The sequence below is a fragment of the Schistocerca serialis genome, chromosome 1, assembly GCF_023864345.2.
Source record: "Schistocerca serialis cubense isolate TAMUIC-IGC-003099 chromosome 1, iqSchSeri2.2, whole genome shotgun sequence".
NCBI classification, from domain to species: Eukaryota; Metazoa; Arthropoda; class Insecta; order Orthoptera; family Acrididae; genus Schistocerca; species Schistocerca serialis.
The window spans coordinates 169969385-169986778 of NC_064638.1; the positions used below are offsets into that span (position 1 = coordinate 169969385).

General features: G+C 38.7%; 1 protein-coding gene across 1 annotated transcript; it reads right to left on the reverse strand.

Moving 5' to 3' along the window:
- Window positions 1–4353: 4353 nt before the first annotated feature.
- LOC126457158 (charged multivesicular body protein 2b) lies at window positions 4354–17172 on the reverse strand. Its single transcript, XM_050093240.1, has 5 exons — window positions 17015–17172; window positions 16713–16804; window positions 11508–11624; window positions 8250–8430; window positions 4354–4738 (listed from the first exon to the last, which is right to left on the reverse strand). The coding sequence occupies exons 1-5, from the start codon at window positions 17049–17051 to the stop codon at window positions 4524–4526; spliced, it is 642 nt and encodes a 213-aa protein (XP_049949197.1). The 5' UTR covers window positions 17052–17172; the 3' UTR covers window positions 4354–4523.
- Window positions 17173–17394: the final 222 nt, after the last annotated feature.

Consider the following 17394-nt stretch of genomic DNA (forward strand, 5'->3'; position numbering starts at 1 on the left):
ATCAATGTTCGGTTCCACGTATGTTTGTGAACAACTGTTCTCTGCAATGAAATGTAACAAGACGCACCTGAGAAACGCATTGTCTGATTGAAATTTAAACTGCACGCTGTGCCTAAAATGCACAAGAACAATTACTCCGAACATAGACACAATTGTAAAGGGCAAAAACTACAACATAACCGAGAATCCCACACTTCAGTGACACCTTTTATTGTGTAACAGTTCACAAATTAATGCGAATGTAGAGGCATACACTAAGCTAATAAAATTATGTGGCATGGGTACATTCTCCATTATTTGTTTCATTTGTCGCAATAATAATTCATGAGTGATATCCCTGCAGGTGGCCGCGGATTTACATTGACTGGCGGCAGCTGTTGTGTGCCCCACGTGACTTTCCCCACTCTCCGCTCTGGTCCAATAGTGGGGGTAGCGAGCTCGCGCTGCTCCGTGCTCGCGCCTTGTTGCTCACAGCTTGCTCCGCAAGCACGTATGCTGTGAAGCCCTGCTCTAGTTCAAGGTATTGGGCAGTTCAGTTTTGACTGCACATTCCCCAAGGCATTGAGCTTTATATAGGTTCTTTACTTGTTAGGTACTAGAAATTTCTACCACAAGGGGGCCATTTCACAAGTGCTTGACAGATCTTGAAGTTCCAGCAATGCCCTCTAAACCTTTTTGGATATAGAACAGTGAACACTGCCAATGCTGCCCTCTTTCCATTTAAGTATTACAACACATTATGACAACCAGTATGCATTCTGTTACTATTAACTGAGTCTGGAGGACTGACTACCCAAGCTCTCCTGTTAGACTGGGTATTGGTATCTACCAGTGGCCCACCCATTCTGCTGGGAAGAAGAGAAAATTTTGAGAGTTCCATCTCAGTCTCACTAGCAGATAGGGAAATAAAAATTCCACCTAGACATAGACTAGGTAAGCCTTATGCAAGTAAGGGGCAGTAGGTTCCCAGAGGTTGCCCACTAATGTCTGTTTCACCTCAACAGCCATGCACATGTTCAGTGGGTACCACACCTTGAGATATAGCGGTTTTTATACAGGTTTTTACCATCATCGCGATCTGGTTGGTCAAGCAAATATCCCTGTGACACACAACATTCCACTGTCACACCACACAGTAGTTGCTGAAGCATGCCAAGAGCTTATGGCGACAGAACTGGTGGTGTTTACCGGTCATGAGCTCACGAACCCTGGTGTTGACCAGCCCTTAACCAGCAAATGAATCCTAAACCCCTGCAGGCACAACTCAGGTGCTTAATTTTGTGTTAGAAGCCACTATGCAAATTTTACTGTTTGTTAGCAAGTCCTATTTTCCATAAATGTAATGTAATTAACGTAATTCTAGATTTCATTATGTGCGAAAAGGAACCATTAATTTGAACAGCATTTAGTACTGGTATTCACTTCTATGGAAACTTTATTGACTACCCAAAAATTCTGTGACATGTAGAGGAGATATAGACAGTTAACTGGCAATGTCTAGAGAGCAAAATAGATGCCTGAATGATTAAATGTCTGTAGTATGACTTACATGGGACTTTATTACAGCCAACATGTAATAGGACTTTATTGGTGACTAAAAACCCGACTTACATTAAAGTAAAATAAAATAAATTCTCACGTCATGAAGTAGCTGCCGAAGTATATCCAGTTCATTAGGGTCTTGAAGATATGTCCACTGCAAAGTTGAAAGAAAAGTATAGATTGAGGTTGATTCTATTGTAGAAATTTATTAGTCACGCACTTAAAATTAAAAGAAGAATTCTAGGGTAAGGAAAAATAGTATTAACTCCCCTAAAAAGTTAGTTCAAAGATAGTAATTTGAAATAATAATAAAAATAGTGCATATTTTATTTACTGGAACATTTAAGGAAAAGCATAAATACAAAAGTTGTAGATGAACAGATACGTCTGACTTTGCATGTAAAGAGATCTCTGCCCTTTTGATAGAAATTGAGAATAATAAAAAATGGATGGTGAAGGGCAAAAAATCAATAGCAACCATTCTGTGTGTAAATCATAATGTAAATACAGAGCAAACATGACATGGTCACCTACAGATGGATACACATTAGAATAATATGAGGAGAGAGTTGTTTGTTTCCAGTCCTTACATTTGATATTGGAAAGTGAATATGGTACCATATGTAAGCTTGCCATCTTGTTATGTAAATTTCCGACTAATCTTTCCCCACATTTCAGTCCCCCACCCCCATACAGTGCAAAATGTATTTTTGTTTTTATTCAAATGTCAACATAATCAGAAAACATTTCACAATGAAACTGATTTCCACCATAATCCGATCACCTTCAGGCACTAACCGCACCAGTCACACACAGTGACATCAGGGGCACACATTGTCCTGTCTCAATGTATGTTAATGCATTTCATGAACCAGGTGACATTGTATGTGACATGTGCAGTTAGTGGCTGAAGCTCACCACTTTGTGATTGGAACCATTTATGTTGGAAAAGGTGTTTAACTACTAACACACAGTTCCCAAAATACACCTTTCTATGAGGGTTGGAACTTAAATAGTGGCAACTATTTATTCATAACCGATACAAAAGAGTTACACATTTGCACCTGTAACTGTCCTTCAAAGTAGTCACCAGCGTTGTGTAGAAACCGTTGACAGTGATGTGGAAGGCGCAGTATACAGTTAGCAGAGCCTGTTCAGTTGATGGTGCAAATGGAGCAGTCTACTGCCTGTCAGATCTCTGGAACAGTTCTGAAGCTAATGCCACGGAGGGGTTCCTTTATCTTTGGAATCAAATAAAAGTCACAAGGACTTAAGTCTGGGAAGTATGGTGGATGGTACAGTGCTTCCCAGTCCCATCGACCGAACAGAACAGCCACAGCTTGCACTGTATGCGCCCGCGCATTGTCGTGCACAATGATGAGTGAGTTGTGCAGAAAGTGTCGCCGCTTCTTTCAAAAAGCTGGCTGCAGGTGATGCTACAAAAACAAACAGTAATACTGTGCACTGACGGTCTGCCATGGTCCGTTGTTCCTGTTTTGAAAACATAGTGACACCATTACATTAGACTGCTTGCTCACAAGTGACTGCGTTTCCCTCAATTGTGTGCACGGCAGTGACGTGGGACAGGTAAGGTAGGTATGTCAACAACATGTGCTATCAGCAACAACATTAGATTCCATTGCATAGTGTCTCCACAGCAGTGTTGCCACTATTTAAGCTCCAACTTACGTACATTTCCTCACAGTAACCATTAGTGATGCTCCAGTGACACAGGAGCATTTATTAAAATCCTTCTGCTCATACTACAAGTTCACATTATAAGATACTTAAAATGTTAGCACCCTAAAATAACCAATATTTTGGTTGTGCTGCAATGGCCTTTGTCAAGACCCTGAGCACGACTGTTTCCCACATTGCTGAAACTTCAGTTATTTTAGTGTTAAACATTTCAAGTATTTTATAACGTGATGCAGGAATGCACCCACAAAGAACTTTATAAGACGAACACCGGCCACAGAAGACATTGTTTATATAGAAGCACTGAATAAAAACATATGGTCGAAATTTTTCCGTGGTACAACAAAAGCCATTCATTCCAATGAAACAGCCCAATGGAAAAATAATTTTTCTCTTTTACTAAATATATTATTTAGAGTCTATACCGCTTAACAAATGGGATGGGGGAGGGGGGTGAGGTGGGACAATTGGGTCAACTTATTTGTAACTTCACAAAACTTGAGCTTGCTTATTCATGGTACATTTTCTAAGTTTTACAACGAGGTGGCAGACTCATCACCTGTCCGTGCTTGACAGGTGAAAGGGCACTCTTCTTCAAGCGAAACTTTCCACTCCAGAAAACTGTCTTGAAACATAAACCAGAACTAAAGATAATAAAAGAATTATTTAAAAATACAAGATATCTAACTTTAAAGACAAATGGAGAAAAAATAAGATTAATGCTACATAGCATGATCAGCTCATGTGACAGGAAACTGGAGCATCTTACTGAAATCTCTAAATGATATAATAAAAACTAAATTTGTCTCTATCTCAGTTTAAGGATCTGTGGCTCTTTGCTAAATATGAAAAAGTAAGATGATAAAAAAAGTGAGGAAAGAGAAAAATATTGTGGACAAAAGTAAAAGCACTTCTGAACTCTGAGCCCATAAGGATACAGGAGCATCTTGGAAGTATGTAGGTTGCTATATTATGAACTGGTAAAAAAAGAAGGAGGGAGGGAGGAGAAACAAAATTTCACAGTAACCACCATTGTGTTCAAGAAGTGTTTTTTATATCAATAATGAACAAACAATTACTTTACAGGTCCTTAAAAACTAAACCACAAAAAAATTCTTTATTAAAAAATTAAATTTATTGCAAAACTTCCGTGATATTTACATTCATTTACAAAACTGTCAGACTCACAAACATAACAATCAGACATGCAAAATGGCTGGGACGGCAACATATTAGAAAGCTGTACACAAGCAGAAGCACAAATATTCACAACTTCTTGCATGTTAGGATCTTAATTTTGCAAGCTGCTCTTCAATTTCTTCATCCGTAGGCAACGTTGATTTTGAGCTCTCTCCAACTTTTCCACGGATTGCTGATGGGGCTTGTGCCATTTTTCCAGATATTTCAATGCCAATCTCATCCAAAACCTTATTCACAACCTGTTCACTTTCTTCTTCATCTCCGGATTCATTCAACATGTCATCCAAGGTATCATTAACTAGAAAAATAAAAATAATTAGAAAATGTTGCACATGTAGCCTATATACAGTGGCGGTCGAAATAATAGAGCCACTTCTATTGACGAGATTAAGAACTAGGATATCTATTAGTTCGCGAAATCGCCACGAGTGCCGTGTTGTCAGTCCCTTGTAGACAACATCAGGGAAGACGTTGCTGCTATCTTTAGTCGTCCGAAAGGAAGCGTTTGAGCTAGACGTGTGAAAAGAGGCATAAAGGTAAGAATCTCATGGGTCAAAATAATAGAGCCGCTTTACACATGTGCCTTTAAATTGATTTTTATGCAGTTGTTTTGTATGTAAATTGACGTGTGGTTTTGTTTACATTCGTCTAGATGGGCAGAGCAAAGCATACCAGTGAAGATGAGCGTATAGTAATGTTCCGGATATTCAAAAGTGGGATGTCCATGAATAAAATAGCCAATGTCTTGCACGTTTCGCGAAAACGAGTCCAGAACGCCATGAGGCGGTCAAAACAAACAAAGCCGCAGGTGGAGAACAGGGGGCGACCTCGTGTAACTACTCCTCGCGTAGACAGACTCATCACTAGGGAAGTGAAGAAAGACCCATTTTTGTCAACACCACGACTGAAAGCCATTTTGTTTAGCGACGAACATGATGTTCAACCATCAACCTCAACGATTCAAAGACGACTGAGATCTGCAAAATTGAATGGGCGCATTGCAAGAAAGAAGCCACATGTTTCACAAGCTAATGTTCGGAAAAGGTTAGCCTTTGCCCGGAGAAATGAACAAAAACCTAATACTTGGTGGAGGAACATCCTTTGGTCCGATGAATCCAAGTTTAATAGGTTTGCCTCAGACGGAAAAGTCTATGTGCGCCGCCCACCAAACCAGGAATTTAATCCCAAGTACACTTTAAAAACTGTGAAATACGGTGGCGGAAGTGTTATGGTATGGGGATGTTTTTCGTGGTACGGCATTGGTCCAATACACCGTATCAACGGCATAATGAACGCAGAAATGTACAAAGACATCTTGGCAAATGTGATGCTGCCTTATGCTGAAGAGGAAATGCCGCTGCAATGGAAATTTCAGCACGATAACGATCCAAAGCATACTGCAAGGATCATAAGGCAGTTTGTTCAAGAGCACAATATCGAAGTATTAGAGTGGCCACCTCAGTCCCCTGACGCATCACCCATTGAGAACTTATGGGAGATCTTAGACAAGAGAATTGACCGCTCAAAAGCTACATCGTCAGAAAAACTGTGGGAAGAAATCCAGAGAGCCTGGTATGCGATCAGTAGTGACGAATGCAGGCGTTTAGTAGACTCTATGGGTAAGAGGTGCAGGGCAATCCTCAAAAATAAGGGTTACCCCACGAAGTACTAATGCAGTCCTATGCAAAAAAGACTGTTCCTGTACGTTTCATAAGACTGAGATCAAGTACAATATATTTGTTTCAATTGGCTCTATTTTTTTGACCCTGTGGTCTGGTATTCTTTTGAATATTATTGATTATTACTGATTATTTTGTGTTGTGTTATCGATATAACTGACTATAGTACAATGTGACTCGGTTGTAATGGTTTCCATCATAGTTCAAACATGTCAAGTAATAAATGTGCACTTTATTCCAAACCTTTGCCAGGTGGCTCTATTATTTTGACCGCCACTGTATGTCATCAAGGCAGCCTTTAATTTACAGAATAAAAATATACATAAAACAAGGGTTTAATATGTTTGCTTCCAGAAAAGGCACCCTAAACTTGGTAAAATGGTAAAACACTCTGTTTTAATTAATTTCTACATGGAAGAGCTGGACAAAATATAGGAGCACCTTACTTCCAGAACTTGCTTTCCAACTTCCCTGTAACACACTGACAGTCTTCCCCCTCCCCTTCCACCTCCCCCCCCCCCCCCATCCATTTTTCCCTTCAATCTGCCTTGGCAGATGGACTTAAACAAGGTCCAGATCACAAGATGACAACCCAAAGGAAAATAACATCTTTAATTTCAAAAGTTGACAAAGACCACAAAAGAGTTAATAAACACCCCTCTAATACTTTCATTTAAGGATGTTTTAAGCATATGACAGAGTTGCAGTTGGTCAGCACCACATGGTTTCCCAATGTTTCTAAACCGCTGCACCAATGCAGTTTGCAAATCCTGCAAGAAATGTTGTCTTATATTCCTGTTTTTATTACATATATGAAGACCACCCTGTAACCCTGAAATAATGGGAGAGTCTCTGTGGAATCATTGCTAAATTTACCAGAACCTCAGCAAAAAAACTTGTCTTCTTTGACCAGCTATGCTATCAACACACCAACTATCCATTAGCACTGGATAAACAATGCCACACCAACAGCCTTACCACAGTGGTAACACCAGTTCCTGTAGGATAACAAAAGTTAAGCGCTGTCGGGCCAGTCTGCCAAGTGCTGCTGGCAAGCATGATGTACTCAACCCTTGTGAGGCAAACTGAGGAGTTATTTGACTGAAAAGTTGTGGCTCCGGTCTCATAAACTGACATACGGCTGGGAGAGCTGTGTGCTGACCAGTTGCCCTCCATATCCACATCCAGTGACACCTGCGGACTGAGGATGACACATCGGCCTTCATGGCCTGTTTGGGTGGAGTTTAGTTTAGTTTTAAACAATGCCATGGTTATGACGTCATGGAACTGGAACCCCTGAAGTTATGGGAAGGTTTTGGGTCATGATGTACACATTCTTAATGGTTTCAAATATATTAGAGACACAGAGGGAAGACAAAGCCTTTCAGTGGGAAAATAAATACCACATCACAATGTACAAAGTGTTAAAATGAAACAGACTACTGTTTCTTTTATCACCAACCACTAAACATTGGCAGTACCCAGCATCGGCATGATGGGAGCACTGAGGGATGTGATTACAGTTAGTCTGAAGTAGAACAACAAGTAACAAGATTTTTCTTCAGCAATTAATTGATCATAAGACAATCTCACAAAGCAGAAAGTATGTAAAGAAGACAGAGGCCAATGATGTGTAGCACATACTACTAAACACTATTTGGTAACAGCAGTTTAAGCTAACCTCTAATGTTCAAATGTAGTTAACCTGTATCCTGCATTATGTATTCCATACACTGTTGGGACACATGGAACAAAATGCAAACAATTTCAAAAACTTTCATTTTCAATGCTTAAAAACACTTTCCACATTTTGTTTTTTTTATTTATTTATTTTTTTTTTTTTTTACATCTCATTAGCTCTCTAGAATTATCTTCCCATTGGCTATGGAAAACTGGTGTGTTTCCAACATGTGTACATGTTACTCTTTAATGTTGCCTTGCAGTAAGTACATGGTTTTGTATTCATGGTGCATCCTTCAGTTAACACTGCTGACCAGAAAAAGAACACCAGAAAAGTGAAAGGGTAATTCTTAAATTCTGAGCAACGTCCTCCATCTTAAATGCTCAGCTGAACTGAAACATTAATAAAAATGCTGTTCTTGAAATATGCAAGTTAACATTTATACTTACTCATTTCTTCAGTCATTTCCATCTTCATAGATGCTTGGCCAAAGGCCTTCATATCTGCAGCCACCTGTTCTGGTTTCATTAACTGGTTGGCAGCACCCATGGTTTTTGCTGTTTTACTCATTGCATCTGCAAGAGCAACGTTTGCTCCCATAGCTTTGTTCTGTATACCAATGCTCTGTATCTGTAAGGACCACAAAAATTTGTTGATTACACAATTCTTCATTAGAAGAATGACAGTCAAGTCATTTGTCACATATATTAATTACAGTACTCTTGAAAATAATTTGATGCTACTGATATGAGAAAACTAACATTTCCCTATATAAGACAGCAAATTAATTTCTTTTTTGGGGTAGCACACTTTTTGGTGAAGTTTTTTTAAAGGTAAAATACTTCCCTGTTCGGGTTTCCAGCACGGAGTACTCAAGGACATATCATTAAAAATTGCCTTTCTATGGGGGAGTTGGAGCCCTTAATTGCGATACTAAGCTACAGAAACCTAAAAAAAGTTAAATACAGTGAAGTGTGGTAGTGGGAATATTGTTTGGTGTCACTTGCCAGACACCACACTTGCTAGGTGGTAGCCTTTAAATTGGCCGTGGTCCGTTAGTATACGTCGGACCCGCGTGTCGCCACTATCAGTGATTGCAGACCGAGCGCCGCCACATGGCAGGTCTAGTCTAGAGAGACTCCCTAGCACTCACCCAGTTGTACAGCTGACTTTGCTAGCGATGGTTCACTGTCTACGTATGCTCTCATTTGCAGAGATGACAGTTTAGCATAGCCTTCAGCTATGTCATTTGCTATGACCTAGCAAGGAGCCGTATTAAGTTACTATAAGTACTACCTTCAAGAATGTATTCTGAACTGATAATATTGTGAATCATGTACCGTCAAGAGTGACGTTCATCATTAATGGATTACAGTTAAGTATCAAACTAATTACATCCGCTTTCTGAATTCTCATTCCTTGTCATGTTCCAGACCTCACGTCAGTACAGTTCTTCCCTATAGTGAGCTAAAATGCGTGCATTTTGGCCTCCACTTGTAGCACGGTGTTGGCTCTTCTGCTAACACAAAATATTGTGATTTCTAGTCAGGTGAGCAAAGTTTCATCAACACAAAATCAAATAGGGGCAATCCAAGAGATGTAGGTGAATTACTACTGACAGCACAGTGAAGATGTTTCATAGTCAGATACACACAAAGCCATGATCACCACGGTAGTACAAGTACACACACCTTACTTTACAGATGAAAAATGAGGAAAAGGAGGAGGAGAATATGACGGTGATTATGATGATGATTAAAAAATTATTCAATATGTTAAGGCTGACAAAAATTTTACCTCAAAGAGGAAGTGGAATTTGATAGAGACAAAAGGCAAGAAAAGAAAGTGTAAGACTGTGGAATGGTGGAAAGGGGTGAGGGAGGGATCAGTCTAGTAGAATTTCGGAGAGAGCAGAAGTTAATTTATGTTAACATGTGGTTTAAGAATTATGAAAGGAGGCTGTATACATGGAGACCTGGAGACACCAGAAGGCTTCAGACAGAATATATAATACAAAACCAGATGTTTCAAAAGCCAGATGGGGATGCGGACTTTCACCTTTATTTGTTATGATATGCAGACTAAAGATGAAGAAATTTCAAGAAGATTGGAACTTAAAGAGATAGAACTTGGAGAAGCTGAAACAACTGGAATGACAGAAGGAAGATTACATTTTAATGCCCCATCAACAGCATAGTCATTACAGGCGGAGCATAAGCTCGGATTATGAAAAGATAGGGAAGGAAATCTTCCCCTCTTCAAAGGAGCCATCTTGACATTTGCCTGGAATAATTTAGGAAAATCACAGAAAATCTAAATCCTCATGGCTGGATGGGTATTTGAACCATCATTCTACAGAATTTGAGTTCAGTGAGCTAACCACTGCACAATGCTGCTCGGTAACTTTTAATGCTAGGCCTTGAAGAGATTAACTTTTTGACAATTCATTTACACAGCTGGCAGCAGCTGTTTTTGAAATATTTCAATTTAACCTCAAATCACAAATTATGTGTTTCTTAAACACTCCAATTATTTTAGACTTACAGTAATTAAATATTCTTTTCCAAATCTACGCTTCATGCTGGTAAATTTGATAACCCAGTTGTCCATTTCCCACTCGTCATTTGGCTTCGAAAATTGGGACAAAACTCATTGCGTAGTTTATAGGTAGTCTCTGACCAAAAATAACATCAATAACAGAAGAATAGGGGAAATAACATGCAGCTGAATGAAGCAAGATGATGATATAAGAATCAGATGATAAAATTGTACTCCAATTAAAAATACTTTGTTATTCACATTTCAGCAAGCTGTGTGGTAGGGGCCAGCCGGAATTCAATCTCAGTTCATTCTAAAGCGCCAAATGATAGCTGTGCTCCATATTCTGCAAGTATGTGCTGCATCTTGTGTAGTGTGACTAGCTGCATGCTTGTAACATTGTTCCCTGCCATTGCATTTTGTTAGACACAAAGTGATTTTAATCGGAATTTAGATGCTAAAAGTAGAGGATGAATTTGTTATTTGGGAGGAATAATAATTGATAACGGCAAAAATAAAGAGAATAGAAATTGCAGAGTGGAAGTAGCAAGAAATTTTTTTTCTGAGAACAGAAATATATTGACATAAAAAATAAACAAATGTGTTAGAAAGTATTTTTTACTTTATTTGTGAATGAAATCTGGGCGATAAGTAGTACATACGAGAAAAGAATAGAAGCTTCTGAAACATGGTGTCATAGAAATATGCTGCAGCTTGGATGGGCAAATCTAATACCTAATGAAGTGATAAATCAAGGAGATAACAAACTTGACAAAAAGAAGGCATACATTGACAGAACTTAGCCACAGGCATTAAAAAATTAGCTAATTTTGCAACAGCTGGAGGTATGGGGAGTAAAACTTTTTGAGGGAAATCAAGGCATGAACACGGCAAGCAAGTTCAAAGAGATGTCTGCTGCAGTAGTTATGCTGATATTAAGATACTTGCACAGGATAAACAAGCCAAGAGAGCTGCATCAAACTAGTCTTCAGACTAAAGACAAAGATGACAACAAGATGTAGCCTCTTTTTTAATTCTTAGAAATACTGCACTTAAAAGAATTCTATATATTCAGTTCCCAACATATTTTTCAGGAATTCCACAGAGATTTCTGTGAGAGTATACGAATTTAATTATCATTTAGGAAAAATTAGCATAACAGCACATACCTTACTATTTGCTGCGTATGTCCTATTTTTCTGCTTTCGTAGCTGAATCAACTGTTTCGCCAGCAACTTACATCCCTCATTGTTTCCTTCTCTGGCCATTTTTTTAATTTCCATTTCCTGTGGCAAAAAGTCTTTATTAAAAACATAGCTTCAAGTGCTTGCTGCCATATTTGTTGCAACACAAGCTCTTCCAAGCCCATAAATTGATGGTAGTGAGTTACAGACTCACTCTCACTCTCTCTCTCTCTCTCTCTCTCTCTCTCTCTCTCTCTCTCTCTCTCTCTCTCTCTCTCAAGGTAATTTATTCCAATCTAAGTAAATGATGTTGTTGTTGTTTTTTGGGGAAGGAGACCAGACAGCGAGGTCATCGGTCTCATCGGATTAGGGAAGGACAGGGAAGGAAGTCAGCCATGCCCTTTCAAAGAAACCATCCTGGCATTTGCCTGGAGCGATTTAGGGAAATCACAGAAAACCTAAATCAGGATGGCCGGACGCAGGATTGAACTGTCGTCCTCCTGAATGCGAGTCCAGTGTGAATCTAAGTAAATGGGATGCACCGTTACTTTATGGTAGAACATAATATAGACCTTAGGGGATGACAGGATGCTATCCACTTCATTTCCCTAGATTTGTTATGTCACATTTATTTTTTGTATAAGCAATGGCATCATGCTTGATTCTGAGGTGCATATTTGCACAATAAATTTGCAGCTTGTTAACATATGTATACTTACGTGATCTGATATTACATTAAGGCATAGAAACGCAGGTTGAAATCAATGTGGGGCAGAGATAAGTTAAGACATATGTACATCAAAAAGTGACTAATGAGCCATACTTGCATGTGAGCAACAAATCTAGTCATGTGACTGGTAACAATTGACTATATTATGATCAGGGAGTGGCACAGTCCAACAAGAACACTATATTTAATGCACTTCTGTTTTATAGCTTAACATCTTATCTTTTAAGTATCTAAATGTCAAACTGCAAATTTGTTGAACATGCTTCTGTTAGCATATTACATTTTTCTTAATACCTTGTGTTATGGCTTTGCAAATGCTTGAAAATGAAACAGAAACTGTAACTGCAATAGTATAATAAAACAGTTGAAGCTAAAAGTGAACACAACATCATTTAACAAATTTACAAAGTATGAAATGATATAAATTCTGGCATCGGCCACAACTGGGCACTGAAATTAATTCAAAGGCTAAAAGTGAAAATTTGTGCCATACTGGGGCTCAAAACAGCATTTCCACTTTATGCAAGCAGTCACCTTAACTGCTTTGGCCACCAGAGCACACTTTCCGTCCAACCCTACTACGGTGGACAGCAGGTGCTATGTAAGAAGTGTCCAACAAGTTGGGCATTTGGATCGGGCAGAAATCGAGTGGTTACGCGACCACTTGTGTAAAGTGGGAAATTCGTGTTCAGGTCCCAGTCTGGCAAAAATTTTCACTTGATGCTACTGAATTAATTTCAATGCCCAATCACACCGATGTCAGAAAATATTTCATTTCATCACGTGTATGTACAGTTGCGGAATCAAGTATGGTGTCCAAAAGAGCAGACACCACACATACATATATTTATATGAGCTTTGACTCAGCACTACAAGAAATTAATGCCCAAAAGATGACTTGCAGAGCACAAATGTAGAGGCAGCTGTAGCTATAGCTGGACAGTAAGTTATTATCAGCTGCAAATATGGAGATTCTCTATCTGTCGGCATCTCGCAATTTTCCCACATGCTGTCACACCAAAACAGGTGAACTGTTCTATGTTCCGATGCCAGTGATGCCCTTTGCCTGCTACAGCTTGATCTAACATCCCATTCTACTTTTACTTTGAATTTAGTATTTCCACTGTCGTTCTTGTCAAAGAATGGAATATTAATAACCTACGATTTTATTTGAATCAAGAGATAGAATTAATCATTTCTGAACACGCTCTCAGTAACCGGAAATCACCCGTCGGAATTTTTTGTGATCTCTCAAAGGCTTTTGATTGTGTAAATCATGGAATACTTCTAGATATGCTCAAATACTGTGGTATGAATGGGACAGCACTCAAATGGTTTAAATCATACATAACTGGAAGAGTGCAGAAAGTTGAAATAAGCAGTTCACATTATATGCAAACAACTGGTGATTTCTCAAACTGGGGAACAATCAAGAATGGGGTGCCACAAGGTTCGGTCCTGGGTCCTCTGCTGTTCTTAATATATGTTAATGACTTGCCATTCTATAATCACAAAGATGTAAAGCTGGTACTTTTAGCCAATGATACAAGTATAGCTATCACACCCAACAGACAAAAATTAACTGATGAAGTTGTAAATGATGTTTTTCAGAAAATCATTAAGTGGTTTTCAGCAAATGGGCTCTCATTAAACTTTGACAAAACACAGTATATACAGTTCCACACAGCAAATGGAATGACACCATTAATAAATAGAGACTTCAATCAGAAATTGGTAGCTAAGGTAGAATATTCAAAATTTCTAGGTGTATGCATTGATGAGGGATTAAAAAAAAACACTGAAGATCTGCTGAAATGTTTGAGTTCAGCTACTTATGCTATTAGGGTCATTGCAAATTTTGGTGATATACATCTCACAGGGGAACCTCCCCATCGCATCCCCCTCAGATTTAATTTTAAGTTGGCACAGTGGATAGGCCTTGAAAAACTGAACACAGATCAATCGAGAAAACAGGAAGAAGTTGTGTGGAACTATGAAAAAATAAGCAAAATATACAAACTTGTAGTCCATGCGCAAGATAAGCAACACGAAGGCTAATGTTAGCACAGAAACGCCGTGGTCCCGTGGTTAGCGTGAGCAGCTGCGGAACGAAAAGTCCTTGTTTCAAATCCCACCTCAAGTGAAAAGTTTACATTCTTTATTTTCGCAAAGTTATGATCTGTCAGTTCGAGCATTAACGTCTCTGTTCACTGTAATAAGTTTAGTGTCTGTCTTTTGCGACCGCACCGCAAAACCGTGCCATTAGTAGACGAAAGGACGTGCCTCTCCAATGGGAACCGAAAACATTTGATCGCAAGGTCATAGGTCAACCGATTCCTCCACAGGAAGACACGTCTGATATATTCTATACGACACTGGTGACGGAATGTGCGTCACATGACAGGAATATGTTGTCCACCCACCTAACTTGTACTCTTGGCGAATGGGTAAAAAGATTCTTCTAATTTGCCCGATTTAGGTTTTCTTGTGGATGTGATAATCACTCCCAAAAAAGTGATGAAAACATAAGAGTTTGTCACATAAACTGAAAATAAAAGAATTAAAACTTTTGCGCGATGGGAGACTTGAACCAAGAACCCCTCGTGCCTCAGCTGCTCACGCTAACCACGGGACCACGGCGCCCCGTAGCTGACCTTATCCTTGATGTTGCTTATGATACGCATGAACTACTCAGTTTGTATGTTTTGCTTATTTTTTCATAGTTCCACACAACTTCTTCCTGTTTTCTCGATTGATCTGTGTTCAGTTTTTCAAGGCCTATCCACTGTGCCAACTTATAACTAAATCCGAGGGGGGGGGGGGGGGGGGGGTGCGATGGGGAGGTTCCCTTGTCAGTAAATTAGCTTGCCACGCTTATTTTCATTCTCTGCTTTCATATGGCATCATATTCTGGGGTAACTCATCGTTGAGTAAAAGTGTGTTCATTGAACAACAACATGTAATCAGAATAATTGGTGGAGCTCATCCAAGATCATCCTGCTGACACTTATTTAAAGAGCTAAGGATCTTCACGTAGACTCACGAAATTTGTTATTAACAATCCGAACAAATTCAAAAGTAATAACAGTGTATATGGCTACAACACTAGGAGAAAGGATGATCTTCACTACTCAAGATTAAATCTAACTTTGGCTCAGAAGGTGGTAAATTATGCTGCCACAAAAGTCTTTGGTCACTTACCTGATAGCATCAAAAGTCTGACAGATAGCCATATAGCATTTAAAAAGAAATTAAAAGAATTTCTGAATGGCAACTCTTTCTACTTATTAGATTAATTTTTGGATATAATAAGTGGGTAATTTCTCCACCCCCACAAAAAAATAAATAAAGTGTCATGTAATATCTTGTGTAATGTAATATCTTCTTGTATAGACACCTTTTATTAACCTGACACATTCCACATCATTACGAAGTGTCGTATTCATGATCTATGGAACAAGTACTAATCTAATCTGAGCATTATTTAGGTTAACTTGGATTGTGTATTCTGGATTCAGAGAATGAAATTCTCCTGCATGCAGCAATTCATTATTATGAGATAATGGTATTGTACTCACTTTTAACCGTAACTACTTCTTAACTTTTTTTTAACATATCACTGTATTCAAGTAAATAATATACCAACATAAGACAAACATCATCTTTTTGGTACAAGGTGAAAGATAACATTTTTTTCAAAGTATCGACTTCCCTTCCTACTTCACTCAAATTTTCCACTTTCCTGAAGGCTCTCGGTCATGGTGTGATCTATCAAACATTATGACTGAATGATTTATAAATGAAAAAGACTTGTTTCTTTAAAGCTTTAGGTAGCGTTTCCATATTCAATTTTGAAATTAATGAAAACATTTGCACAATATGAAGCCCCAAATTAATAATTTTCTGGAAACATTAAAAATCTTTAAAGCAGAAGCTTACAGCAAGCACAACACTAGATTTTCGGAGTGTAAGAACTTGAACTGAAAGTAACCTCCAACTTGTTTACATCCATTTCTAGTGCCCAGAATGATTAGTATGTGTATGTTTTTATTTCATACTTCATGAGACCATGATATTTATACCAAGAAATAGAACGAAGTGCACCCACTGTTAAATAAGGATGGATGAAAGAGTCATTCCTGGTCTTATTGAAGAAACCATCCTAGTACTTAGCTGAAGTGATTTTGGTAATTCATAGAAAACCTAAATCAGAAGGGTCAGATTAACATTTCCTCTAGAATAGAAGGCATATGTCTTAACCAGTGCTCCTGGTAGTGCCTTCCAGTATTCAGAGCACACTAGTTAATATGATAGATGAAGTCTAGTGCAAAACTGTACAAATATCACTCACAATGTGATTTTCCTCCTGAAAATTTTTCTTGCAGCCAATTGTAACTCAACTGTAAATAAGTACAGGCGCAGCAGATAAAACAATAACATTAACATGTATTGACACTCACAAGCTTCTTCTCTTCTCTTTCAAGTTGTCTTCTTTCTCTCTCAACATCTCGGCCGACTTTTCTAAGTGCCCTGTCATTCTCGCGTTGTTGCTCTGTGAAAAAAGATAAACACAATGCTTCTGACACATCAAACCGCCGGATACCATCAATTCTGCCGCTGTCCAGTTAAGCAGAAATACTACACAAAATATTTACTCTATTGACATGATTTAAAATTTTATTTTCATAGCCAGTGATCTTTCCCAATCAGCACTAGGCGATCGAAGCATTGAATCCAACGTTAAGTGTTTGATCTTACAGACCTTTGACAGTTGGTTTACTTCCAAAAAAATTAAACATTTTTTTTTTATTGACCGACGTGACTTGTTATGCGTTCAAGGTTAACCATGAGCACGTTATTCGGCGCGTCACCTGTCACTGAATCATTATGTTTATTTCCAATCGGCCAGAGATACTTAAAATAGTCGACGAACCATAGAGGTAAGTACCTCCATGGATAAAACACCCAAGCGGCCCAGAGTACTGCATCCTACGAAAAACGAGGTCCCGCCCGAGTAACATAAAAGCCAAAAGATAAGAATATAAAAACTCTTTATTGTTGCTACTTATGACTTCCGTTCGTTCTGATCACAGAAACTACGATTACCTAATCTACTGGCATGTCCACAGTTATAACAAAGAA

What these genes read in the sequence shown, in the direction of transcription:
- LOC126457158 (XM_050093240.1), bottom strand. Translation starts at nt 17,051, where the DNA reads ATGTTTAATTTTTTTGGAAGTAAACCAACTGTCAAAG. An exon ending in AAGTAAACCAACTGTCAAAG is followed by an intron (nt 16,805 to 17,014) that starts GTCTGTAAGATC and finishes CTTTTTTCACAG; the next exon opens with AGCAACAACGCGAGAATGAC. An exon ending in GGAAATGACTGAAGAAATGA is followed by an intron (nt 4,739 to 8,249) that starts GTAAGTATAAAT and finishes TTATTTTTCTAG; the next exon opens with TTAATGATACCTTGGATGAC.